The sequence below is a fragment of the Podarcis erhardii genome (genome assembly GCF_964252035.2).
Source record: "Podarcis erhardii genome assembly, chromosome: 3".
Lineage (NCBI taxonomy): Eukaryota > Metazoa > Chordata > Lepidosauria > Squamata > Lacertidae > Podarcis > Podarcis erhardii.
Genome location: NC_138507.1, coordinates 91,854,635 through 91,882,509, shown reverse-complemented (window position 1 = coordinate 91,882,509; position 27,875 = coordinate 91,854,635). Strand labels below are relative to the sequence as shown.

Sequence of the window (27,875 nt, the reverse complement as noted above, 5' to 3'; positions counted from 1 at the left end):
TCGTTCCATTTTGCCATCTATTTTTAGGTTGTTATCTTGCGTACCTTGCCAATTATTTTATACAGTTTTGATAAATACCTGGGCTTGTCAGCCTCTAATAATAATGCTTCAAACATGGTCTATCTTCTCCAAATATCTTGGCTTCTATAGAAACTATTCAGGAACTAATTGATTTGTATGTACTTGTATCTGTCAGGTTCGAACCCTAATTTATCTCTTACTTGTCTCACTGACCTTTCCAGTCCTGAAATGTTTCCAACTTATTATCATTCCCAAACTCTGAGTTGCAAGGCTGCCCATCTCCAGGACTATTTCTATCTTGACATCCAGCTTATCTTGTTTACACATTCCACAATCCAGATTTATTGACCATTAATTGATGAAGAAAATGTTGCCTTTATTACCTTAAATGATGGATCGAGCATTTCCCAAACATCAGTTAAACCTTTAACCTCAAATATTAGTTTTATGGTCCAAAATGAATGTATGTCTATAAAACCAACCATTCCAGCTTGTGAATTAAGCTGATATCTGTTACCCACGATTTATTCTGAACTTGCTTCGAGTTAGTGTCCTTCCTTCATAATGTCACAGATCCAGGGTACCAGAGTCTGTTAGTGAATGGTAGAAATTAATAAATGGTAGTATCTAGATAATATTTGGAGAGTTGAAGAGGAGATTCCAGGCCAGTGGAGACAAACCGGATGGAGACAGAACTGCCAATATATTGACCAGTGGTTTAAACTGATTCTTGGGAGAAAAGAAAAGCTGCACTGGCTCCTGGTGGAGTACAGGATCAGGTTTAAGGTTCTGGTTTTAACCTTCAAAGCCCTATACGGCCTAGGACCCTCGTACCTACAGGACCGCCTCTCCTGGTATGTCCCACGGAGGACCTTATGGTCTTCAAACAAAAACATCTTGGAGGTCCTGGGCCAGAGGGAGGTTAGGCTGGCTTCAACCTGAGCCAGGGCTTTTTCAACCATGGCCCCGATCTGGTGGAACGCTCTAATCACAAGAGACTAGGGCCCTGCGGGACTTGACATCTTTCCACAGGGCCTGCAAGACAGAGCTGTTCCACCAGGCCTTTGGCCAAGGCACAGCCTGATCCCCTCCTTTGGTAATCCTCACAGAACTCTAGCCCAATGGTTGCCATTAATTTGATTTTGAATTGATTTTAGAATGAATTGATTTTAGAATGCTGTATTACTTTTACTGTTGTTAGGGGAGGGTGGGATACAAATAAAATTTTATTTATTATTATTATTAAAAGGGTACCAATGGCTACTAACCATGGTGACTGTGCTCTGCCTCCATAGTTACTGAAGGCCACAGGCTGAGGGAGTGCTCTTGCACTCAGACTGTACTTGCAGGCTTTTTATAGGCACCTGGTTAGCCAGTTAGCCACTCTGAGAAAAGACTGGTCGCTAGATGAGCTACTGACCTGATCCAGCAGGTTCTTCTTATGTTCATAATAGTTTTTAACGGAGTTGACCAATTTCTATCGTGTTATTTTGTCCAGCTGTTGATGTTTGTCACATTTTGAAATACCACACTGCAAAACCTACTAAACCTATAGCTGGAGAAGATAATCAGATGAGTGTGCGCTTGACAGATACTTGTGGGGTAGGGACTCCTGTCTCCAGCCTTAAGCTACCTTCTAACTCAGGCTTCCCCAAACTTGGGTCTCCAGCTATTTTTGGGACTACAACTCCCTAGCTAGCAGGACCAGCGGTCAGGGATGATGGGAATTGTAGTCCAAAAACAGCCAGAGACCAAAGTTTGGGGAACCCTGTTCTAACTGTGTAAATCACTAGCCAAGGGGTCCCACGATCAACATGCTTCTTTTTAAGTTAGTAAAATCTGCTATGAAGCTATAGCTAGGTGGGTGGCATAATGGGGTGGCAGAGATGGCAGAAGTGGTTAGAAAATCTACCTGGGAGCTGAAAGAACAGGAGCACGACTTGTTGGCAAACTTTCTTGTGCCAGGTTCTGGGTGCCCTGATCTATTGGAACAGCAATTACTTGAAGAGTGATTCAGTCTAATCTTGTGCCATAGAAAGGGGCGGTGACTTTGTTTTGTTCAGCTTCTCCTGTGCTATCATTAGAGGGGGGGGGGGGAAGAAAAGAGAAGGCACAGCCAAGTGCAGCTGGCACGCCTCCGGGTGGCTCTTATATAACCTGGGCTCTCCCAGGGCACTACCGTTGGAATAAGGTGAAAGATTCTTAAGGAACTCCTTCTATTCTTGGGCTGCCATTGCAGGGATTCAGATTGTTGTGGCGCTGGGACTGTTCGGAAAAGTGTGATCTGGGATCCTGCCCTGCTCTTGGATGAAGTTAGGAAGCTGAAGAGGATGGCTTCAGATGAGCTGGTCTTCTTTGTCAATGGCAAGAAGGTAGGGGAGACCCCTCACATTTAATTTTCTTTTGTTTGTATCTCAGCCCTTGGATTAACTTCACAAGTTGCAGATTGCACTATTGAGAACTGTGCTCCACATGCAGCTAAACAGCCTTGAGCATTTGTGAAACTGAAAAATCATCATTTCTAAAACAAGCAAACTTTATTGAACTACTAAAACTTTTTTAAATGTAGAGTAAGGGAGACATGTTAATCAAATGACCAAGTGGAAGGTTGCTGCTATTGCTCTCTCTCTCTTTTAGAAAGATAGTACCCAACTTTCTTTTAGCCAAAAAATAATAATGATCTGTAATGCTTTTCAGCCTGTTTCTTCCAGAGAATGCTTCTGTTTCATTGCTGAAATAGTTACATTAAAAAAAATAGACCCCAATTCAATAAACACCCACATTTCCTAAACTTACATTGAATAAAGCAGAATGGAAGAAGGCTACTGAAAGATGCCCAGTGAATGAAGTACATGCAAGGAAAACCATCCTGTGTTTGCTTTCTATGACATTTTAAAAATATGACTACCTGTAATGTAGATAACATATGGTAACTATTCTTCACACCCTCTGCCTGTAGCTTGTCCAGCCAGCAACAAACAACTGAGTGACAGCGCTGGGCAGTTGCTGGTGGACTGATATCCTCCCTAAATTAAATTACAGAAGCAAACACGATGATTGCTACAAACCTACAGCGATTTCCACCTCTGCATAAAGAGATCAAATGCTAGCGATTACCAGCGAAGCAGCTGCATGCCAGGGGTGGGGTGGCAGGTTGTTCTGTTCCTGATGCATTTGAGAGAGAGAGAGAGCATTGCACCTAGTCGTTCTGTCTGACCCAGCAAGGCTATGCTTAGGTTAATTTAGCCGGAGCTGCCTGACTGTGTGGAGATTTTGTTCCGGCCACGAGACTGCAGTACACAGACTGAAACGAATCAGCACCTCCCCTCTATAAATAGTGGTATTAATCTGATTCAGCATGGTGGAATTCTGTTCCTCTGCCCGGGGCTGGAGCTGACCTTCCCGAGCAAACAGATGGTTCTGTGTTGCTACTGCCCAGCGGTGTCAACCAGGGCGCACCTTTGTGCGCTGGGAGCTCCAGAGAGCTTCCATTTGGGTTGCAAGGTTGGGAAGGGCCAGGGGTGGAGACGGGGGTTGAGTTGCATCAGCAAATCACAGAGCAAATTGACTTGTCTGTCCTGCGCTTTGTCCTTTAGTGACAGCAAGGCTGGACCTAGGAAAGCAGAGTACTGACATCTGACTGCCCTAACATTTGGGCAGGAATCTGGCCCTCTCTGCAGTGTGTGTCCTACAAGTGTCACTCTAAGAAAGCAGTAATAATGCAAGGCTTAACAAGAGTCAACAGCTTTTCCAGAAGCCACCAGGGCACAGTTGGGACCCCATTTACACACCTGTTTCTGAGATGAATTGTGCACCTGCAACTCATAGGGTTGAAGGCTGCATGTACCTTGTCCTACCCCTACCACCCCCAGCACCACTTGCTAAAAGGATATTGGGTGGGAAGGCAGGGCATAGGACCTCCAGCCAATGTGGTGTAGTGGTTAGAGTGTTGGGCTCGGACCTGAAGGACCAGGGTTCAAATCCCCACTTGGCCAGGAAGCTCATTGGGTGACCTTTGACCAGGCACTCACTGTCTGCCCAGCCTACCTCACAGGGTTGTTATGAGGACAAAAGGGGGGGAGGAGAACTAGGTACATCACCTTGAGCACCTTGGAGGGAAGGTGGGATATAAATGTAAAAAATACATCTCTTAACAGCTAAATTGGGTCAGGCAATGCTGGGCTAGGTGGACCTGTGGTTTGACTCAGCACAGGGCAGTTACACAGGAGCATAGGAAGTTGCCTTACACAGTTGCACCATTGGTCAATGTAGCTCAGTATTGTCTGCACTGGCTGGCAGCAGCTCTGCAGGGCTTTGGACAGGAGCCTTTCCCAGCCCTCCCTGGAGATGCCAGGGATTGAGCCTGAGACCTTCTGCATGCCAAGCAGATGCTCACTGCCTCCCTATGCCATTTCCACTTGGGTTAGGGCTGCTTCACACATCGTATATTTTAAACCGCATTTAGATATTCTGACGGCAAGCGCTGTTTGGCAGTGGAACAGTCTCCCTCGGGAGGTTGTGGATTTTCCTTCCTTGGAGGTTTTTAAGCAGAGGTTGGGTGGCCATCTGTCATGGATGCTTTAGCTGAGATTCCTGTGTTCCAGGGGGTTGGGCTAGATGACCCTTGGGTCCCTTCCAACTCTAAGATTCTATGATTCTAAGTGCACACTTGCATTTCACAAATCCAGGAAATTGCCTAAGGTTAATACCTCCAGATAGGCTGGTATTTTACCCATCAGCCCACCCATAAGGATAGCTTACAGTAGAACCTCAACTAAGAGTGGTGGACTCGTAATCTGGGGAACCGGGTTTGCGTCCCCGCTCCTCCACATGCAGCTGCTGGGTGACCTTGGGCTAGACACACTTCTTTGAAGTCTCTCAGCCCCACTCACCTCACAGAGTGTTTGTTGTGGGGGAGGAAGGGAGAGGAGAATGTTAGCTGCTGCATGCACAGAATGGCGCTTCTCCCAGCGACTCGGATTGACTCACAAACAGACCTCCGGAACGGATTCCATACCTGAGTAGAGTTTCCACTGTATTTTGGTGCATGTGCTAAATAAAGCTGACCAAAACTGCAAGAGGTGTAGTGGTTAGAGTGATAGACCAGAGGGGCCAGGGTACTCAACCAGGAAGCTCCTTTGACCAGCCATTTACTGTCAGCCCAGCCTACCTCACAGGGTTGTCGTGAGGGTGAAATGGGGAGGAGGAGACCATAACCTGGAAGCTCTGAAGATTGAGCTCTGTTGCAAACCGTTTGTTCAGATCCTTGCAAACACGGCAGCAAGCAAAGGCCCGTCATTATGCAATGCTTACCGGAACAGGAGACTTGAAGTACATATGGGTGGAGCATTGCAACACACCCCCTGGGAATGTTGACCGAGAGCCTGGAACAGAACATGATACCTTGTCCTGCAGCTGGTGAGAAAGGTTACTTCGTCTCTGTTGCCGATAGCCTGACATTGCAAAAATAACCAGTGCTGTATTGTGCTGCGTGTGACTTCAAGGCTATGGGGCCGAGCGATAAGGGACAAATGATAAGATACGGCTTTTGCAGAGGCACACAAGCTACAATGAAACTTCACCAGCCAACTCTTATTTCACAGGCAAATCTGCTGGTGTGTCTTTAAGCACCTGTTTCATTTCTGCTATGTATCGGCTGCTAACACAACGTCCCTTGACCTCTTATGAGAGTGCAGCATGATTGTAGCTGGAAACTTCTTTCTTTTTCTTCTCTTTTTAACATCTTGCTCTTGGGGAAATAGGTGTGTTTACATGTTAACCGCATAAAGATAAAGAGCAGTAGCGTGGGGAGGGCTTGTAAACCATTCATTTACACACTGCTGCCCAGACAAAATGAATTCACCTACTAAAACTGCTAGCGCTATCTGAGGGGGAAGCTGCTATGGGAGCTCTGAAGGGGACTTTCCTTGGGAAAACAGCACCTAAAAAACTCCACCCGCTCCTATGCTGTAGCTCCAATCCTGGTGCCCCTCTCCCTTGCTTCAATTTCAAAACATGCCCTCAAAAAATGTACAGGACCAAACTATATGGTGCCTTAGGGAAGCCCACAAGCTAGGCTCTGAGGTTAATAGCTCTTTGTTGGTTTTCTGCTCCTCCCCAGCTTGTGTTCAGTGGTATACCGCCCCTGAATATGGAGTTTCCATATAAATAATCAATCCACCATTACAGCGAATAGCTGCTGCCATCCATATATTTGTCTAACTCACATTTAAAGATGAATGAGTAGGTGTATCCATGTTTCGTGGCATATATGAGTTCCGTGTATGATTCCAAACTTGATTGAACCCAGTGACCATGAAATATACTCGGAGTCGAGAGTGGATTTCATGCTCTTTATTCAGCTCATAGTGGGGAGGAGGAATGGAAGTTCCCCCAGAGTGTCTGCTTTATATACATTATTTACACAATGGGCCCCACGTGATTGGGGATTCTCCTGTACACCAATCAGGTTGCAGATTCCCTTCCACCTGGAGCTGGATTGGGTGGCTCCTGTGGACCAATCAGACTGCTGCATTTTGGATCCTATTCAACACAGTACATAACAGATCAGGATTAAGAAACAGATAGGTAGCCGTGTTGGTCTGCCATAGTCAAAACAAAACAAATTCCTTCCAGTAGCACCTTAAAGACCAACTAAGTCAGTTCTTGGTATGAGCTTTCGTGTGCATGCATGGTATCTGAAGAAGTGTGCATGCACACGAAAGCTCATACCAAGAACTGACTTAGTTGGTCTTTAAGGTGCTACTGGAAGGAATTTGTTTTGTTCAGGATTAAGAAAGTAAGGGAGAAAAAAAATAAAAATGAAGCACTTTATCCTAAAGCGTATAATAGAACTGAGATGGCTCAGCTGGTTAGAGCATGTGGTGGGACTAGATGACCCTGGTGGTCCTTCCAACTCTACAGTTCTATGATTCTAGGGTAAAATAAGATGAAGAATTCCTGTAGATCTCAGTAGAAAGGGTAATACAGGAATCATAGAAATTGTAGAGTTGGAAGGGACCACGAGGGTCATCTAGCTCAACTCCCCACAATGCAGGAATCTTTTGCCCATTGTGGGGCTCCAACCCACGACACTTACCTACACGAGCCACCGATTCCATAGATAAATTATGTGTTATGTTTGTACGCCCTGAGTCTTCTGCCAATCTAGGTGATGCAAACATCGAATAAACACTTTTCAGTTGCTTGTGCAGTGGTAAGAGCTAGGAGCACATGATCACCTTATTGCGCATGAGTAAGAAATGTGCTTAGATAATCTGTTAATAATAATCACAACAGAGACTTCATGCCCTACGGCCAGGAAGAGAAATGCAAAGGAATGTTGTCCTTCTGACCCTAAGGGTAAAGTCTTTGAAATAAAAGCTAAGTGTCTAGCTAATAAGGGCAGATGAAAGTAAGCAGTATTGCTAACAACAGAGGCTGAGCTGGCTGCGAAGTTTCTGATTAAGAGTTCTCCAGAACCAGCTCTCGCCTTTAGAGGTTCTGAATGAATTAAATGAATCGGGGGTCAGCAGACTTTTTCAGCAGGGGGCCGGTCCACTGCCCCTCAGATCTTGTGGGGGGCCGGGCTATATTTTTATTGGGGGGAAATGAACAAATTCCTATGCCCCACAAATAACCCAGAGATACATTTTAAATAAAAGCACACATTCTACTCATGTAAAAACATGCTGATTCCTGGACCTTCCGCGGGCCGGATTTAGAAGGCGATTGGGCCGGATCTGGCCCCCAGGCCTTAGTTTGCCTACCCATGAATTAAAAGGTAATGAGGAGTTGCGTCAAATTGAGCTCCTTGGCCGGAGCAACATTTTGGCCTCAGGAGGCTGTGTTGTGGGGACATTTGCCCTCATTCTGACTGGTCATTATTAAGTCAATCAGACTTGAAGTCATTGCTTCCTGCACTCACTCTGCAGCCTCGTTGTGAGGGAAGAGGATCTCCCAGAGGCACTGTCACCACTAAAAGGTAAAGGGACCCCTGACCATTAGGTCCAGTCGTGACCGACTCTGGGGTTGCGGCGCTCATCTTGCTTTATTGGCTGAGGGAGCCAGCGTACAGTTTCCGGGTCATGTGGCCAGCATGACTAAGCTGCTTCTGGCGAACCAGAGCAGCGCATGGAAACGCCGTTTACCTTCCTGCTGGAGCGGCACCTATTTATCTACTTGCACTTTGATGTGCTTTCAAACTGCTAGGCTGTCACCACTGCCAGGTTGATAAAACAGGTGGCAGCAGCTTAAAGTTGGCAGGGCAGTTTTGTGAAACCTTCCGCCTTCCCCAAGGGATTTCAGTTTCAAAAGACAACGTGAGAAGTCGGAACAAAGAAACTGCAATTTTTTACTAAAATATACAATATGGGACAAACTATAACAATGAATGCAGTTGTGAAGCGGATTAGCTGCAAATTTACAGCCTAATGCAGCCAAATATCAAAACAGACAGGCTTCTAAGCACCATAAAGACATACATTGTATACAGAAAGATGGGAAATGGCCCAGGAAGCTATCCTAGATAAACCACCACTTTCAGTTTGCCACAACAGTCAGCAGGGAAATGGAACTTTCAATGGCCCAAATGTGTTTCTTCAGTAGCACAGCTTGAAACATTAAGTCCTAGAATAGGCAGTGGATACTTCCCCCCTGAAGGTGGATGGATATTCTAGTGCTGCTTTTAATCATGCCTGTAAAGCAGCTTGCATATACAACAATAACATGCAATTCTTTCTGTTTTAGTATAATTTGTAATTTTTTTAAAAAAATGTGGAAGGACTTGATGGAGGCCAAGCGTTGGAAGGAAAGAAGGGGTTCTGTTTCCAAAGAGGAAAGAGATGTCAGGAATCCTGCCTAGCAAACTGCAACAGTTACGACAGTTGGGTAAATTGTTATGTGTGCAGGGCATGGAATACCTGGGCATAGCAGGAAAGGATTAAAGAAGAAGTTGTAGAGCAAGTCAAACCGAATGAGAGACAGCTGCACAAGTGGTTATTGTCTTGACACGTTTGGAAAATCAATCTCTTCATTGGGGAATTTCCCTCAGTGTTCCTTAAGAAGCTGGTTGGCACACCTTCTCTTCCTGCTAGAATTCTCAGAATGCACTGGGACAACAACAACTTGTACATAACTGAGCACCCCAAAGAACACAAAGAAGAGCCTGTGGGATCAGACCAAAGGCCCATCTGGGCGAGCATCCTTTTCTCACAGAAGCAGGAGCAAAGCACAACAGGGCTCTCTCTACCCAGCAATTGGTATTTGGAGGCTTTACTGCCTCTGGCAGTTAATGGAGAATGTCACCATTTTGGCTACTAGCCACTGACACCTTTGCCATTCGTGGATTTTTGTCTAATCCTATTTTAAAGCCAGACAAGTTGGTGGCCATAACTTCCTCCTGTGGGACTGAGTTCTATTGCTATAAACCCTGTAAATTAATAAATGGTATGGTTTTGATTGTTTGGAGTATTGAAGGGAAGATTGGAGGTCAGCGGAAAAATACAGGCTAAGCTTCCTTTCCAAGCTAGGGCCTCAGCTGGGATAAGAGGCATTCTCGAAGCTCCCAGCATGAGTTTGACCAAACTGCGGGAGGCAGTGGAAGACAGGAGTGCCTGGCGTGCTCTGGTCCAGGGGGTCACGAAGAGTGGACACGACTAAACAACAACAACAACAACAACAACATGACAAAAGGTGTTGATGGCCACTGTAAGAGGAATCTTGGGCCTGGGCAGATTGAGGTTGCCATGGTGAAGGGGTGTGTGAGAAAAGTGGCAGGAAAAGACTGCCTTTTGCAAGGTGTGCGGGGAAGAAGGGAGAGAATAAAGACTGGGCTCCAGGTCAGGCAGGCTGGCTGAAGGCTGGCTGGGGGAGATGCCCTTGAGTCCTGAGCTGTGGGGAACAAGCCTTGCTTGAGATGACCATGCTGTAAGATCTGGACTGTTTCCGTGCAAACTGAAGGTGTAAAAAGGTGAATAAATCATATTTCTTAAAGCTAGGACAGTCTCCGCTGCGTCTTCAATTCTCCAAAGGAGCACAGACCCTGGAAGCTTTCTACCCAACTTCTGTAACACTACGAACCATGTGGAGAAGTCCTTAGTCCGTCCTGATTCTTTCAATATTCAGCTTCACTGAATGTCCCTGAGTGCTAGTACTATGAGATAGGGAGAAAAACATCTCTTTTCCTCCACCCCGTGCATAATTTTATGGAGCTCTAAAAGTAAAAAGCCCCCCCCCCCCAGCTGCCATAATCCCCAAGACTGTATGCTTTGGAGGAAGTTGCAGCCATACCTAGCAAAGCTGGGGATTAAATCTGGGACCGCCTGCCAAACCACTGTGCTATGACCCATACATATGTGTACAACACATGGCTTGTAGGTACGTACTTTGGATTAGCCTACTGAGAAAACCAACGAAGGTCATATGCAAGCAGCTATTGCACAAGAGCTGTTTTGTTGCAAAGAAATGGTTAATTTGGCTAAAGCCATGAGAGGAGTTGGCAAGGCCAAAAGTGTTAAGCCAAGACTGTAGGAATGGAGGGCAACTTGAGGTGCCACAAAGTCTGCTTTGCAGTAATAAAAATTATGTGTGCTTCCCCATGCCTGCCTTCTACATGTAGGAAGAAAACTGTGCCATTTTGATCTTGACAAAATGTCCTTTCCTGATCCTGCGGGCTTGCGATAGCTGCAGCGGCAGGAACAAAGGCTTGTGCTGCCCCAGGCATCTGAAGTTCCATCTAGAACCTGAGAGGCAAGGTAAACAAAGAAAAAAAAAGCACTTCAGATGTTGTCAGGCAGATTTTAAGCTTTTACTGCAGGGGTCAGCAGCAGGGCATCCATGAGCATCAGTTTGCTTGCCAGTACCTCCTATGGCACCCATGGAGAGCTGTCAGTCAAAATCCCCTCAAAAAATCACAATTCATGAAAGTGCCCATAGCTTAACCGCTATTATTATCAATTATTATTTTATTTTATTTCACTTATAAAGTGCCCAAAATTACCTGCCCTCCAACCACCATACATATTTTGAAAGATAAGTGGTACCTGCCCCTGCATATTTTGTACACACACAAAAGGAAAAGCAAATGGGGAGGGAAGAGGAAAGCAAGCACCGGAATAGCTGCTCTTTCACTGGCTAATGGATAAGACAATGCTGGTCTTCCCTTTGCCCTTTCCGCTAGAGAATACAGTACACATGGTAGTTAGCAAGACTTTTATAAAACCAAGTAGAGTGTGGTGCTGATAATGCTCAGGTTGCAGGTTCAATCCCCTGCATATTACGGCATTCCAGGGGGTTGGACTCAAGGTCCCTTCCAGTTTTAAAATTCCATGATTCAACAAAATAGAAAGGGGGAAAGGCACTTGGAGCTTCTAAAACAAAACAAAACACTGCATAGGACAGAAATACCACAATATAGTTAGTGTCATACTATTATTTATTCTATTTTTTAAAATAAAAATATTTTTTATTAAAGATTTCTTAGTTTACAGTCACCCAATAAGAATAGCTCTCCTGATGATGTAGAAAATTAAACAGGTTGAAAATCACAATTCCCATAAAACAAGAATCTATCAAGCAGCAAATAAATAACAAACAACCTTTCCAACGAAAAGATCCATCAAGTCAAACACCATAATACAAGCACCTAGAAAACCAAAGGGATAAATCCTACAGTGCTAAAATACCCATGCCATAACCATAGCATAATGCAGAGAGCTCTTTTGTTTGTTTGCTTGTTTAAAATGATGGTTTGGGAGATTTACTGACAATCATCAGAATTTTCTGACTTCTCAAAATACTTTCTGATGCTGGTGACGCACTGACTATAGCCCATGCATGAACACATATCTTAAGGAAATCATGTTTCTTGTCTTCCAGGTGGTGGAGAAGGATGTGGACCCGGAAACTACTTTGCTAACCTACCTTCGAAGGAAATGTATCTGATGTCAGCCAGCACGTCGTGCATACGATTTTAAAATGGCCAAGGCATAGTTGTATAGATGGTCCTGCAGAATTTGAGCTTCACTTGAATTTAGAACTGGGCACCTGCTAATACCATTTCTCCTGCTATTTCTACACTTATCATTCCCAGTCTCAGTGATGTTTAATGTTCAAGACTGAGAGCAATAGCTTAATATGTGGAGATGAGCAGTCTCTCTGTTGTACCAACCCCCCCCCCCCCTTTTTGGCTTCTGTCAGATTGGCTCTGAAATTTGTTGAGCCACCTACTCCCATGACCCACAATTGAAAAACAGCTTGGCCTATTTCTGAGCGAATTTGACTTTGTAAACGAGTCGGTCTCCCTCACAGACTTGGAAGCCTCCTGTTTGCAGTAGTTGACAGCAAGCCATGGGTAGAGGGGAGGGTAGTCTCTCCCAGTCCTGTCTCTGATGCCAGGGAATGAAGTTAACTACTTTCCTCAAGCCTCATGGTCCAGTGCATGGCAACACACCATGCCAGGTGCAGAAATATGTCCCTCCCTCTCCCTGTTTTCCTCATGGTTTGGTCCTGCTGGAATACTGGTTTGGTCCTGCTGGAATACTGGTTTGGGAGGGGAGTTGGATAATCAACAGATTGGAGAGAGAATGGCTGGTTGGGTGGTTTGGAGGAAATACCTCTCTGGTTTTGATTAAAATTGAAGCAAATTCTGCAGTGCTGGGGGTTCATACATAACTGATTTTTAGGGCCCAACTATTTGTTTTTTTCACAAAAAAAGGGCTGGCCTCTATTTTCATGGACAAGTGGCCATGTAGTGCTAACTAGATTAAGAATACTTTTAAGGTAAATATCATGCATTTTTTCCATCCAAAGATATGCATTAACATCCATAAGAATCTTTGTCGGAACTAAAAATCTATGAACTATGTTGGGGAAGTGATGCCTAAATCTGATGTTTCTTTAGCTGGTCATGTGTTGTTATGAAGTAAATATAGCACGTGTTTGTAAACACAATTCTGCGTTTCTCTTTCACTGGCTGATCCACTCCAGCAATTAAAAAAGGATAATTCATATCTAGATATTTAAGACCATTCTTCTGTACTTTTGTATCAGCTGATACATTTATTTGCACAAGCAAAAATAAGTGAATTGCCACTAACAAGGAAACAGAAATGGTTTGGAAGGATGATGAAAAAACCTAGGCCGCAATATGTTTTTGTTGTGTCCTAAGAAAGTGTTGGATAGTCCTAGACAAATTGGATAACTCAATCTTTTATTTACTCTGTGCATCTGGAAACTGACCCTGCTATAAGAAGCAGTGGCTGTAGATATATTTAAGAATTTCTTGCTCGGTTGGTACGTTTTTCCTTAACTGCAATACTGTTAGTGGGGTTATGTGGAACCAAGCTGGGCTGCGGAGAAGGTGGATGTGGTGCCTGCACTGTTATGATTTCCAAGTTCGACAGATCCCAGAAGAAAACCATGTATCCTTTGAATGGCAAGTGATGAGATGGGTGAATGGGTTTCTAATGTAGGTATCGGCAGTACGGAGGACAGATTCTCAGTGGATGGAAAAATGTAATTGTGTAAAGTCTGTTCCTCCCATAAATTTTCAAATGTATTTGATAACTTTGTTTGCTCTGTTCCTTTGCTGGGTGGCAGAAAGTTTGCCTATGACTGGGAACCTGCAGCCCTCCAGAAATTCTCGGATGCCAACTCCCATCAGTGCCAGCCAGTGTAGCCAATGGTCAGAGATAATGTGAGTTGTACTAGAGCAGTTTCTGGAGAGTCGAAGGTTCCCCATGTCTGAGCGATAGTCATCTAGGACAAAATGCAATTTATTTTAAAAATATTTGCCGAAGTAGCTGCTTGGCACTACATTCAAGCCTCACGCAGCTCCACAATATGCCAGCTGGGTCTTCCTTTATGTAATCACTTGGGCTGCAAGTATATCGTCATTCATGTGGGAGTAAGCCCCACTGAGGACTTGCTTCTGAATAGACACGGTGCTTAGCATGGTGCTGTTAGTCTTCCTTTTAAAATGCCAAGAATTGGGGCTGGCTCACACAACAATCTCACTGTATAGAGTAGGGGGAACCAACCTGGTCCCGCTAGGTATGGTTTGGCTCTCAACTCCCATCAGTCCCAGCCAGCATGGCCAGTGATCAAGGACAATGGGAGCTGGAGTCAAGCAACTTCTGGGGGATGGCAGCTTCATCACCCCTGGCCTGTGCAATCCTTTTGGTTTCCTAGAAATGGTAAAGCACATGATTACCGTATGTTATGGCACATCCAAATGTTTTGCCCCCTGCTGTTATCTTGATTTCCTAGCTTTAGCATCTGATAAGGGTGCTTATTAAATCCCACTGGCCTTTCCCAGATTTGTTTGCTTAGTAAGATTAATGTTTGCTTTAATGTAATGGACAGTTTTGTGCCAAAGTTCAGTATCAGTATACTGAGTGAATCTACTCTTCTCTTGGTCTCTTCTTAGCTCATCTTCCCTGCTTTGCTTCCCTTTGCCTTGTTTCTCTTCACAGCAGCACAAACTTAATTTAAATCTTTAGGAGTTCATAGCCCACCCTTTTTTTATCGAACTCACACATTTTCAGAATGTTGGCTTTAGTAGTTTGTATAGTCTTGCTTTGGAAATCATTGTTCAGCATGCTGGGGGCTGGGGAACTGGGAAACTTTGTTGGGTTTCCTGTGAAATTCTGAGCATGAATTCCTTTCCTGGGTTGGGAACCATGTGCTCAAATGGAACGTGGGTGTATATCTGTGCACACATCCAATGTGATATCTGCCTGTAGTGCTTGAGGAGTGTGTGTGGTATCTTCCCATCCCTCTCACAACACAAGAGGCACAGCAATCACTTCCATCCTATGTCTTGAGCTTCTAGTTGCATAGAATACCTTCCAGCCCATGACTCTATCTGGGTTGGAGCCCAAGTTGGATTTATAACACTTAGGCTATGTACAGTACACCTTCCTGGCTTACAAGAAGCTCCTTTTGAATCCTTGGGTGCAGCTCATCAGACCCTGGAGATTTGAATTCCTTTACTGTAAAGTAGCTTGCCACTTCTTTTCCTATCTCAGGCTGCAGGTCTCTCCTTGCATCATTTATCCTGTTATCACCAGGTTGGTCACTGCTTTCATTTTGGGTGAAGACAAAGGCAAAGTAGGTATTGAGCAGCTCCACCCTCTCTCTGTCGCCCAATCACATGTTCCCAGTCCCATCTTCTCACTCCTTGTCGTTACTCATTTTCCTTTTCGGTCACCTCTGAGTTTTCTCCGCAAGTGGATTGAAAGAAACAGTCTTGTTTATATTTCTGTGTGGACTTTGTAATGCTCTCTTGTAGATCACTCCATAAATCTAATAGTCCAGGAATTCCGTTCGAGCAGGTATCACCATCTTGTTCCATTCCGATGAAATACAGTCTAGATGTCCGCTCATTGACTTTACCAGACCCGCTGCATCATTAATTAGTCTCTCCAGGAGGGTTCCTCCCCTTTCAAATTAAGGGGTGATATGATAGCCATGTTCAAATATATAAAAGGATGTCACATAGAGGAGGGAGAAAGGTTGTTTTCTGCTGCTCCAGAGAAGCGGACACGGAGCAATGGTTCCAAACTACAAGAAAAAAGATTCCACCTAAACATTAGGAAGAACTTCCTGACAGTAAGAGCTGTTCGACAGTGGAATTTGCTGCCAAGGAGTGTGGTGGAGTCTCCTTCTTTGGAGGTCTTTAAGCAGAGGCTTGACAACCATATGTCAGGAGTGCTCTGATGGTGTTTCCTGCTTGGCAGGGGGTTGGACTTGATGGCCCTTGTGGTTTCTTCCAACTCTATGATTCTATGATTCTATGAAATTTACGATCCCATCCTGATAACAGATCGGCAACTCGCCCTCCCTAAGACCATATATCATGCAACAAAGGTCTGCCTGTCCATGTCGGATCTCATTTCTTACTGCATCACAAAGAGAGCCTCTCTTCTTTCCAAATCTTTCACAGAATAAAACCTTTAATTCTTATTGTTTCCCCCCCACAGTTTATTTTTAGTCCCACTTGCAATTGGTCGTTATGGCGGTTCTTCTAAGGGGGAGGGTTGTTAGGTATATCATGTTAAAAAAGTAGAAAGTCCCCCTCCTTTCCGTTCTGTTCCACATACCAATATGTCTGCGATTCTTTGATGTTATCTCTGTTCCTTCCGTCCAATCTTCATTATCTCAGTGGTGGAATTATTTAGCAGATAAAACACTCCTGACCTCGCTTGAAGCATGTGTGTTTACTTCTCCAGTTTTTTTTTACTCTTAAGCAACGCAACTAGTTTCGCTCTTGGAAGCAGCGTCGGAGAGTTCCAAAGCCTGCCTGAGGGCTTTCCGCCCAGTGCCTCTCACCCTCTCCTTCTTCCGAACTCGGGGGTGATTTATGGCAACAGTGGGCGAGGCAGCATCTCCCCATAACCCAGGGAAGACAAGGGAGACTGATTTACTCCCCATAATCAGCCTCTAATTACCTTGTGCAGGCTGGATAGATGGTATTGTCGGCCATCTTCCAAGGCGCCCCTAGCGGCCCCCCGCCCATTGGCTTTCATTAGTGTTACCAGCAAGCAATTTTACAAAGTGAACAACTTCCTTAACTCACGGCTCTAGACATTTTTCTGCAAATGCTTGTTTATTCCCTATCTGTGCTCTCCACCATGTAGCAGTAACTACCATTGAAGGCATAGGAAGCACTAAGACAAGGTTGCACCCAGTGCAGGTAAGGTGTGGAGTTGAACCTACATTCTAACAGTCCCTGGCCTTCCATATTACCTTGCCCAAGGCACAGTGAATTGCTAAGCCTTATGTGTTTTGTAAGCCCTTTCCCAATCAATTCAGGCATCGTATGGCAGCCAAGGAGCTGGCTAAAGGAAAGAGGAGGGTGCTCTCTAGTTGGAGAAAAGTGTATGGTTCACCAAGAGTAGATACAGTTCATCAAGATGAAGTCATTGCACCCTTCTGCGCTATTTTATAGTCATCTTGGGAGCAAAGCAGGAGTATGCTTATTACATTTACTGGTGGAACCAAGTTGAAAAGTTATTGCAACTATGTATTGACAAACTATGCAGGGTGAATTGGGAAGTCTCACAGGAGAAATGGACACTGCACGAAACCCATAGCAACAGTACCGAGATTGTGCTCTTGTGCACATGGGTAGGATAATGAATGTGTTTTTTTCTTCAAAGTTTCAACCGCTGAAAGAAGAAATATTATAGTGATTATGACTGAGTACATCACTACTGGCAGTGAATCCTCAAATGAAGAATGTGCATGTTTTAGGCACGTGTTTAAGCATGGCTTTTCCATTAAGGATAAAGCACGATTACACACATACCACAGCAGATGTGGTTAGAGATTACTTAAGAAATTAGGCCTCTGAACTCTGTGCCTTCTTCGGCAAGACCTTGTTCGGTCCTGGATCAACTAAGGGGACCATTGTCATACTAATAAGAGCCTTCTGTCCTTGCCTTCTTCCAGGAAAGAATAGCCAAAAGCCATGGGTCTCAGTGTGGTTTCTGCACTCCTGGCATTGTTATGTCTATGTACACGCTCCTTCGCAATCAGCCTGAACCCAAAATGGAAGCAATTGAAGATGCTTTCCAAGGTGAAAGGTTTTTGAATCTTACTAACCTTTATCCAACCCCCACGACACAACTTTATTTTTTGGGGAGGGGACTGCATATATGATTGGAGAAGTGATGGGCTGTTACATGTTCAACCTTACACCTTGGATATTAAGAAAAGAAAGCCAGCTTCCTTCAGCTGCTTTGCCATCCTTGGCGGTGGTGGGAATGGCCCTGTCATTGTGACTCAGCAGAGTATGTGTGCCTTTTTAAAATAAAAAGTTAACATACCCCCTCATGCATTCCAATTAGACTGTCCTTGCTGATAGAATCAGATCATTGCAGGGTGGAGTTGGGCAAATCATCTTATTTTTTAAAAAAGATTGCTAGGGAAACTGCACAAAAGTTATTCATCTCTTTTACCATCTGGCCCTCAGATAATCCTTGTAAGGTAGAGAGCTTACAAGGCAAAATTTATTAACTAGTAATGTAGCAGCAAAGCTGGGCAAACATTTGGAAAGGAAGTTTGGCAAACAGTTCAGGTCAATTCTGTGTTACCTGGAGGTTATGGTTGTGGTGCCATTTGAGATTGGAACCCCATTTTCAAAGTTATATAGAACCACAATGATATTTACTCATTTCTCTGGGGGTGAATTTTGGATATCCTCAGAAAGTTTAATGTCCTCCATGGTAGAGCAGAGCCAAAATAAATATCATTTTTTCTTGTACATCCTTAAGTGACTCCTAACCTCTGCAACTTGATTTGGTGATTCAGGAAATCTCTGCCGCTGTACTGGCTACAGGCCCATTCTGGAGGGTTACCGGACATTTGCAAAGGTAAGAAGCCAGAGATCAAAAGCATTTCATAGAGTTAGGCTAGCTTTTGATCAATGCCAATGGATTATACACCTAAAACAGAAAAGGTTGGTCTGCTGTGTCCAATGTTAGTCCTACTCAGAGCAGACCCATTCGTATTAATGGTTGTACATTAGTCATGTCTTTGAATTTCAGTGGGCCTACTCTGAACAGGACTAACATTGGATACAAATCAGTTTGCTATCACTTCTCCAGGGCCTCTTCCATTTTTAGCAATCTTGCCACAAATGTTGTTACAGCAAAGGTAGCGAACATGGCATCCTCCAGATATTGTGGGACTCCAACTCCCATCCATCTGTGGTCTAGCAACATATGGAAGGCACATTTCACATTGCCTACCTATGCTTTACAGAGCTAGCACTTCTAATGGGGGCAGGGAGGATTTGTTCTAAAGTCTGGATTTTCTGGAACAGATCATGATTCTTGGAGGAGTTCTGGTGCAAACTCTATTGAAATTATATGGGATGTGAAAGAGCACTCTGCCCTTCCATGGCTCCCATTCATTTAAGTAGGACTGGTACAATAAAAAGCATCCTTGAAGATGATATCCCATGCTGGCAAATTTATTTCAAACTGGTGTTCACTTCATTAATTTAAGTCTGTTTAGGGAAAGGGATACTCTAGAAAGGAGATGGTATGAGAAAATCTGGATTAAGGGAGGGGAAAGTGTCTTTAGGCAGTGATTTGCATGCCAAGACTCCGTGATCCGCAGTTCCCTAGTGGATAATAAACACACGGATACTAGTATTTAGGTTTACGGGTTCAAATAAGCCAAACTTTATTGGTTACAGATGTGAGCGGTTTAGCTAAGACATTGGGTGAAGCTAGGCTATATCTCGACTCCTGCCCATCTGCAGGGAGTCCATTTAAAAGTAAACCACCAATAGGGGGAGCCCTATGACTTAAATCAAATAGGGGCTCCCCAAGGGGTCCCCATGGGGTTGTGGCATGGCCCTAGCTCATGTCTGGGCATCAGACAGAATCCACACTCCCGAATCCCTTTAACAGGATACCCTTAATGAGGAGGGGCAGGCGGAGACTACAACCTCCCCTCCATCCAAACAAAGGCTTACCCAGTTCCTAATCTCACAAAGTTGTGATGATTGCTTTAAGGTAGGCAAAAGCCAAATGACTGGTGCCAATTTGCCAAGTGGGAAAAATTCCCACGCAGCCCCAACAATGTGGCGGCTGACATTTGTTCATAGCAAGGTTGTGTCATAGAAAAGCATAAAAAGAGGGTGGGTGAGTTGGGAGAGCCAGCTCAGGGTTTCCTGTGGCCACGCCTCCCATGGGTGCTGATTGGTCAGCAGGACCACCCATGGGCGGGGCCCCGCCCAGCGCCAGTGATGGAGCCTGGACAGTGACGTGGAGGGCGCCAATTCCAGTCCCCCACCAGATCACTGCAGGGCCCTGGATGCCTGGCTGCAATGCCGCCCACCTGGAAAAAGTGAGTGGACTTGTAGCAGAATTCCATACGGACTATGGAGAATTAATGGAGGTATGGGAACCTTGAATTCTTGAATGAGCCCTAAATCTGTATGGTTAAATGGTTTCATTAGCAAATGTGTTAAATTAAAATAGCTTTGATGGAGCTTCTTTTGAAACATTTCTTTCCATCTAGGATGGGGGATGCTGCGGGAATAAAGTTAATGGTCTTGGTTGCTGCATGGCTGGAAAGCAAAATAATGTGGTAAGTTGGTTAATAGTTTAATGTTGGTTGTCTCTTAAACCCCTCATATATTTCCTAGAGGAGAATGCACAAGCATTTTCAGATGGACTGATCCCCCTTTCCTCACCTACATTCTCTTTTGGGGATACTCCTGACCCTTCAGAGTGGAATGTGAAAGGGATCCGGGAGAAGGATGGGGAAAGCTGTGTTGTGCTGGTATCTCCTAGTGAACCACATTAGTTGAATCTGGGCCTTACTTTTAGAAAAGGAAAAGGGAAAAAAAAGCCCAGAGTCTGGGGTACCTGCTGACTATGGGTCTGGTATACCAGTACCCCAGAACATGCCTCTTGGCATTCCTGGATATAAACATAAGTCTGCAGCCATATTCACACCTTCCTGGGAGTTTGCTCTATTTAAAACATACTTATTTCAGTGGGGCTTATTTCCAAGTAAGTAGGGTAAGGACAGCTGTATTTGTTAGGATTTTCTCTGTTCGTAATCATCTAAAATAGTGTGTGTCCTTTTAAATCTTTTATGTGTGTGCCTTATATCTTAGCAGTTGCTGTTTTAAATGGAAAGATAGAACAAATTGTGCGAGATAACGATCTCTGAGCTTGATCGATGGAGCCGTGTACTCAGACAGCTTTACGATCCCAATCAGTCATTTGCAGCGTCCGGCACGCTTCCTTCCAGCTGCGCACCAAAGTCTGCTGTCTCTTTGGTCACGGCTTAGCAGAGTAGCTTACAGCGGTGTAAAACAGTCTTTTTCTCCCTTGCTCCATGCAAGCATACACAGACAGATCCGTCTATTTACAGCTTTTATTCAAACATTTGTCCATCACTGCTTGCAGCCATGTTAAAACATGTCCGTCTCTCTCAAGACACACAGAGAGAACAACAAGATACAGTCTCCTCCCAGACTCCTCCCAGCTTCTACAGCTGACGTCAGAAAGCTGACGCACAGCTCAGAACACTTAACCAGTTAAGTTCTGAACTCCCACACACCCCCTTGCGTTGCTTTCTGACAAAACCTGTGTAACATCTTCAGCAACACCCTGTGAGATCAATCCCTTCCCCAATGCCTTGCGCCCTACCTTGGCGTACCTGTTGGGCATCTGTGGAATCACCTCACAACTCTCAGAATCGCACTGTGCGAAACTTACCCACGTACCTGTGGCCTGGTACCTCTCAGGTGGAATACCCTTGGTTGTGCGACTGGATCGCCTAGGCACAAACTCTGGTGTTTCCTCTGGCTCACTGTCACCAGCAGGTGTGTCCTCTGCATCACAGGATTCCCCCTCTGACTTAAAGCGTCTTCGAATCCTCTCCATTACACTCACAGGAGAACTAGGCTCACTCTTGGGCTGTCCTTTCCTAACAACTTGTGGAGACGCCCCACCCTGCTCCTGACCCTGGTCAGTGACCTGGTCGTCATCAGCAGACTCAGCCTCTTCTTCCTCCTCACCAGAACTGTCCTCTGGATCAGAGAGACATTCTGAAAGAACATCACGCTGTGCAGAAATCTTTGGCCTTTCATACTGCTCAAAGAATTCAGCGTGTTTACTGACCAGCACCTTACTCTGATCACCTGACGGATAAGCAAATCTCCATGCACGAGCGTCTGGCTCATACCCACAGAAGATCATTTTCTGGACTTTGGCTCCATCTGGCCCTTGCAAAGCCTTAGGCACAGGGACAACCGCAGGAGATCCAAACTTGCGCAGAAAATGAACCTGAGGTTTCCTGCCATTCAACAACGAGTACGGTGTGTCACCTACCAGTGAGTTGTAGACACGATTCCAGGTGAACGACACACAACGGATTCCCTCCAGCCAAAACTTTGGAGGTAACCTGGCGTCTTTCAGCATCACCTGTCCAGCCTTAACCAGAGCTTCACTCCTCAGCTCTGCCACCCCCCTCTTACTGGGTGAAGTAACTGTGTGACGTATCCCTCTTCTGTGAAAGAACTGCTGCAAAGCAGAACCAGTGTACCTATCATTTCTGTCACTGACGATCGCTTGAACCCTGGTGGAGAATCTCTGTTCCACCCCCTCAACCCAGCTCTTGATCAGCTGTGCTGCATCCTCCCTGGATTTGAGGCCGTGGGTCCAGGTGCTCTGCGAAAAATCATCCAAAAAAGTTAGCAGAAACCTGGCCCCTCCCAGACTTGGTTCCTTGACAGGACCGGCCAAATCTATGTGAACCAGCTCAAAAGGTTTAGTGGTTACCCGTTCCACCTTTGGGTAACTGCACCCCCTCACCTTCGCCTGCTTGCATGTGGCGCAACTAATGGCACGTCCACAATCTCTAATTTTACACCCTCTGGTAACCTCAGGAAGTACTTGCAGTTCTTCTAGAGAACTATGATTGGTCCTCTGATGCCATGCACAAGCACATTGAACATGAGTGGGAACTGTAGCACGCTGCGCCTGTGCTCTCTCAACCTTCCCCTCACCCCCAAGAGACGTTTTAAGAATGAAAAGATCATTCTGCCCCTTCTTAACTTTGGCAAGTAACCTCCCTCCTCTGGAGATTGTGCAGACATCATTTTCAAAACAAACTTTGAACCCCTTACTTAACAAATAAGGCACAGATAACAAACAATGATCCCCCTCTGGGATAACACAAAACTGCAGCGTCTCCTGCAAAACAGAAAGGAAAACGTTAGTGACAGTTTTAATCTGGGTTCTCTGTCCATTTGCGAACATAACAGTTTGTCCGGCCGGAATTGCCGTGCAATTCCCCATCTTGACTGCAGATGTCTCTGGAACCATGTTGCGGTTAGCTGCTGAGTCGATTACAAAGCTAAGCTTGGAATTTTCCACACAGCTGTGCTCAAACAAGGCCATGCAGGCAGTTGTTTGAAAAGACTCTTCCTGTTGTTTACCACGACCACCTGGCTCAGTTCCACGCCTGCCTGTCTTCCCAGGCCTGTTGCCATGGAAACCCGCCTGGTTCCCATGAGAAGTGTCCTTGCAAACATCCTGCATCGGCTCTGTGCTCCGGTGGGGGCAGCTGCCATGCAGACGTTGTACTCCAGTGGAAAAACACTGCCCGGGGCTCCTCCCAGCTGGCCTGGCCTTCCTTCTCCTGGAACGGCACCTCCCACCAGCCTGGCCCCTGCTGAAGTTGCTCTCCGCTTCAGCAACAGTGGAAAGTTTCTTAAACTTGCCTTTGGAACTCTTCGCCCCCCCGATCTGCCCAACAGTGCTCCTTGAGACTGAAGTACCGGGAACTGGGGCCGCAGCCATCTTGGGGCTCTCCATTTCTTCTCCAGGGCCCTGGCCTCCTGCTGCAGTTTCACACAAACTTCGCAGCACCTTCCAGGCAGCCCCTGGTGTCTGTACACCTTCCAAATGGGGCCTCAGTGAAGCATCAACGCATGCTCTGAGCATATTCAGCTCCTGTTGCATTCTCTGCTTGCCATCTCCAGGCACCGCAGATTCACAGCCTGCTTCAGCTGGCTCTGACTGGCTTCCTTCCCAAAGCCCAGTGACCAAGAACCAGCCCCTTATTCTTCTGCTCCAGGTTGCCCAACTTTTTAAAGTGAGCTTTTCCACCGGCATATCTTGGCTCTCTGCCATTTTCTTCCCGTTCTCCCAAGGGGGCCCAAGCTTACTTACGATCAGGTACAGCTTGTCTGCCTCACCCTTCCATGGAGAAACGATTTTTCAGCTGCGTCTCAGCTTCCAGCTCCAGCCAGCTTTCTGTATCAGAAGCTCTCACTGTCTCTCGGAAGCAGGCAAAAACTCCCTCTGCTTCCCGGCATTAGGCTAGACTCAAGGAATGCAGCTTCCAACCTCCAGCTAGCTTCTGTGCCGACTTCAAAGCGTTCCTGGAGCTCACACCGACTGTTTTACGAGCGTTTACTGACCTTCCATAACCTGTGCGAGATAACGATCTCTGAGCTTGATCGATGGAGCCGTGTACTCAGACAGCTTTACGATCCCAATCAGTCATTTGCAGCGTCCGGCACGCTTCCTTCCAGCTGCGCACCAAAGTCTGCTGTCTCTTTGGTCACGGCTTAGCAGAGTAGCTTACAGCGGTGTAAAACAGTCTTTTTCTCCCTTGCTCCATGCAAGCATACACAGACAGATCCGTCTATTTACAGCTTTTATTCAAACATTTGTCCATCACTGCTTGCAGCCATGTTAAAACATGTCCGTCTCTCTCAAGACACACAGAGAGAACAACAAGATACAGTCTCCTCCCAGACTCCTCCCAGCTTCTACAGCTGACGTCAGAAAGCTGACGCACAGCTCAGAACACTTAACCAGTTAAGTTCTGAACTCCCACACAAATGACATTTCATCTCCATGTAAGAAAGTTCCTGATTCCCATGTTGCTCTTTCTCTCGCCTCCAAATAGGGTCAGGGTTGCTGTGGAGAAAAAGTGAACGGCTGTTGCATGAATGGAAAAGAGAACAATGCTGTAAGTGCCCCAAACCTATTACTGTAGTTCCTCTTTTCCCATCTTCTTTTGTTGAAATAAATATATAGAATATCACGCCATGCTTAAGCAAAGTACAGATGAAGCTATACCTTTGTTTATTGGTCTTGAAATGGTGTGCCATCAGCCTTTGGAACATAGTGAGTCATCTCTGAGGGAGGGAGGCTAACAATGAGCTGAGCCCCTTCCTGTATCTTGTTGGGAGAACAGGTTGTGAGTGGGAGTTAGCAGAAGCAGTGCACAATTTAATTCAACTGCAGTTGTTCTTGTTAGGTCATGGAGGTCCTCTGTGGACCAAGGTGCTTCCATGCTATTGATGTAATGTGCATCTATATACCTATTTAAACCATGATAAGTATATTTAAAAGTTAAATGTTCATTATTAAACAAATATTGTGATTGTTTCAAGTCCTTTTCGTAGCAAGGATTTTAATTTTTTTTAAAGTATCACTATGAGGATTTTACTACTGCTCTGTGTTGGGCTAGTAATATTGATATGTTTTGAATAAGACATACAAATAGTAATCTTCTTTAACAGTGAGAAAAAATATATATGCACTAACCAATGAAAATTTCTTCAGGGATTGATCTCCTCAGAGCTGTTCAATCCATCTGAATTCCAGCCTTTAGACCCTACCCAGGAGCCAATATTCCCACCAGAGTTATTGGTAAGAACATTCTCTTCTCATGACTTTCTTGTGGTGTTCCTCCTGCATGGAAGATTTACGTATCCATTGAGTTCTGTGCATGGGCTGAGAACATGTTGAGATGATGCACTGTCTTGGGACAATAGACCATGAATTCACTTCAGCCTCTGTAGTTTAAGCAGTGAATCACTTACCGTATTTTTCCCTCTATAACACGCAGATTTTTTCTCCTAAAAAGGAAGGGGAAATGTCTGTGCGTGTTATAGAGCGAATGTGTGGTCCCTGGAGCCGAAAAACCAGGCAAAAATCAAATCGCGACGCTTCAAGGAAAAGCGGAAAAGCGAAACCTGAAAAGAGGAAGCGGCTGCTTTCCTGCATTCTGCCTCAGGGTCTTACTGCCCACCCTCCTCTGTTTCGTTGCTGTGTTTGCTGAAACGGAACAAAGAGCAGGGAAAGCCCCTCCCCTCCAGGCAAGCTCCGGTGCTGCTGGGGGAGAGGGAGAGAGAGGGGAGAAGGGAGAGAGAGGGGGAGGGGGAGAGAGAGGGGGGAGGGAGAGGGGAGGGAGGGAGGGGGAGAGAGAGAGAGAGAGAGAGAGAGAGAGAGAGAGCTGGCTGGCTGGCTGGCTTGGGTGGGGGAAAACTTTTGCCTTTCTTTCCTCCAACCGGTTAAATCCCTCTCCTGCATTCTTAGCCAGCTGCTTCTCTGCACACCCCTCTAATGTCCCTTCTTTGTTTTTCCTTCGCTCCCCACTTAAAATGTGGTTACAAAGCATAGATCCACATAGATCCTCAGGATCCTTGCATTGGGTCACCCCAAATTCACCATCAGATCACATAGCATGTCCATGGCTACAGCCTGCCCCACCAAAATCACGCACCCACTGTTGCCTGGGGCTGCAATGGTGCAAAAACGTGGTTAAAAAGCATGGATCCACAGGGATTCTCAGGATCCTTGCATTGGGTCACCCCAAATTCACCATCAGATCACATAGCATGTCCATGGCTACAGCCTGCACCAAAAAAATCACGCACCCACTGTTGCCTGGGGCTGCAATGGTGCAAAAACGTGGTTACAAAGCATGGATCCACAGGAATTCTCAGGATTTTGGCATTGGGTCACCCCAAATTCACCATCAGATCACATGTCTGTGGCCACAGCATGAAGCCCAAAAATGATACATCCACTGTTTCATTCAGAATGTTTTTTCCCTTGTTTTCCTCCTCTAAAAACAATGTGCGTGTTATGGTCAGGTGCGTGTTATAGAGCGAAAAATACGGTAAACACAAGTAGGGAGAGGGAGAATTAACAACCATAGGCAAGATTGAGCCACTGGTCTTTCAGCTTTGGGAAAATATAGTTGTACACAACAGAAGGGCTGTTATCTCTGGGAGTTTACAGTTCCATAGGGAAAAGCACTTCCTATGACCCAAGATATGAAGCAATGGAGTACAGAACAACTTGTTATTCCATGTTTGTGTAGACTGGAGTTGTTGCATTGGTATAGCAATCCTAGGATAGCCTTGGCACAGAGATATACAACTTCTTAACTGCCTTTGTGTCTTGGTCTTTCCTCATGAAGTTCCTGGAGATGGACATATGATTGTCCCATATTATCATTCCAACTGGCCTGTGGGGTAGGATATTCTGAGGTAGTGAGTGGCTGAAGGCTGTCCATTGACCTTGAGCGATGGTTGTTAAGCTCTGCTGGTCCCCTGGTCATTCATTGTCCTTGCCTTGGTGGAGGACCCTTATTTGTGTCCAGATAATTGTCTTCAACCAGACACTGAGCACAGCCAGGAGAAGAGGCAAAGCTCAGTGGTAGAAGACCCCAGGTTTAGTCTCTGGCACTTCCAGGTAGGACTGGGAGAGAACCCTGTCTGAAATCTTGGAGAGCTTCTGCCAATATGTGTAGATGACATGGAGTTGGATGCACCAATAGTTTGATTCAGATCAAGGCAGCTTTCTATGCTCCTACATGACAGGTGGGGACCACTGCCAGTTCACAACCACACCTAGGGGGTGGGGCCAACCTGTGCATTCAATATGATGTCAAATGACTTGACAGGTGCATGGTCTGGCCCACTTTTCAAAGTTGGTCCAGCAGGGTGGGGGAGATCGAGATCAGGCCTGCCACACCAAAAAGGTTCCTCAGCCCTGACCTATGAGGATAGGGACATCTGAACATGAGGCTAGCACATACATCCCATCCAAACTTTATTCCTTCAGCTGCTCTATGGATGCTTCTGACACTTAAAACTCACCTAAGGGCAGTGCTATTTTTCTAGAAAAAAGAGGTGCCGGAACTCACCACGAATATATACCTTGTTCTCTTATAATGGCAAAGGTGCCCACCTGAGAGGTGCCAGAACTGAGTTCCTGTGAGTATTGGCAGAAAAACACCTGCTTAAGGGTCAAACTACACATGACAATCACACACCCCCCCTTAAGCAAATTTGAAAGATCTCACTTTCTTTATGAAAGTACATGGAATAAAGAAGTGGCTGAGGTTCATAATCATAATGATCTGCCCAAAGCATTGGAAGGTTAAACTTCAAAGACTTTTGGAAGGCTGTCTGCTACATGTATATTGAAGGACAAAGTTACATTGTGGTGTTGCTTTCACCTAAGATATGGTTTTGTTTTGCCTATGAATATTTTGCAAGGCGTGACACA

The 27,875-nt window shown here is 45.4% G+C and overlaps 1 protein-coding gene across 1 annotated transcript in view; it reads left to right on the top strand.

The window, feature by feature from the left end:
- Positions 1-2,183: 2,183 nt before the first annotated feature.
- Positions 2,184-27,875, top strand: part of XDH (xanthine dehydrogenase) — a 61,575-nt gene continuing 35,883 nt past the window's right edge. The window contains exons 1-9 of the mRNA XM_081854125.1: positions 2,184-2,393; positions 11,899-11,956; positions 13,346-13,442; positions 16,609-16,717; positions 17,476-17,602; positions 18,337-18,398; positions 20,059-20,127; positions 24,475-24,537; positions 25,137-25,223. Coding sequence (XP_081710251.1) covers positions 2,352-2,393; positions 11,899-11,956; positions 13,346-13,442; positions 16,609-16,717; positions 17,476-17,602; positions 18,337-18,398; positions 20,059-20,127; positions 24,475-24,537; positions 25,137-25,223 — 714 coding nt within the window. The 5' untranslated portion in view covers positions 2,184-2,351. The remainder of the gene's footprint in view (positions 2,394-11,898; positions 11,957-13,345; positions 13,443-16,608; positions 16,718-17,475; positions 17,603-18,336; positions 18,399-20,058; positions 20,128-24,474; positions 24,538-25,136; positions 25,224-27,875) is intronic.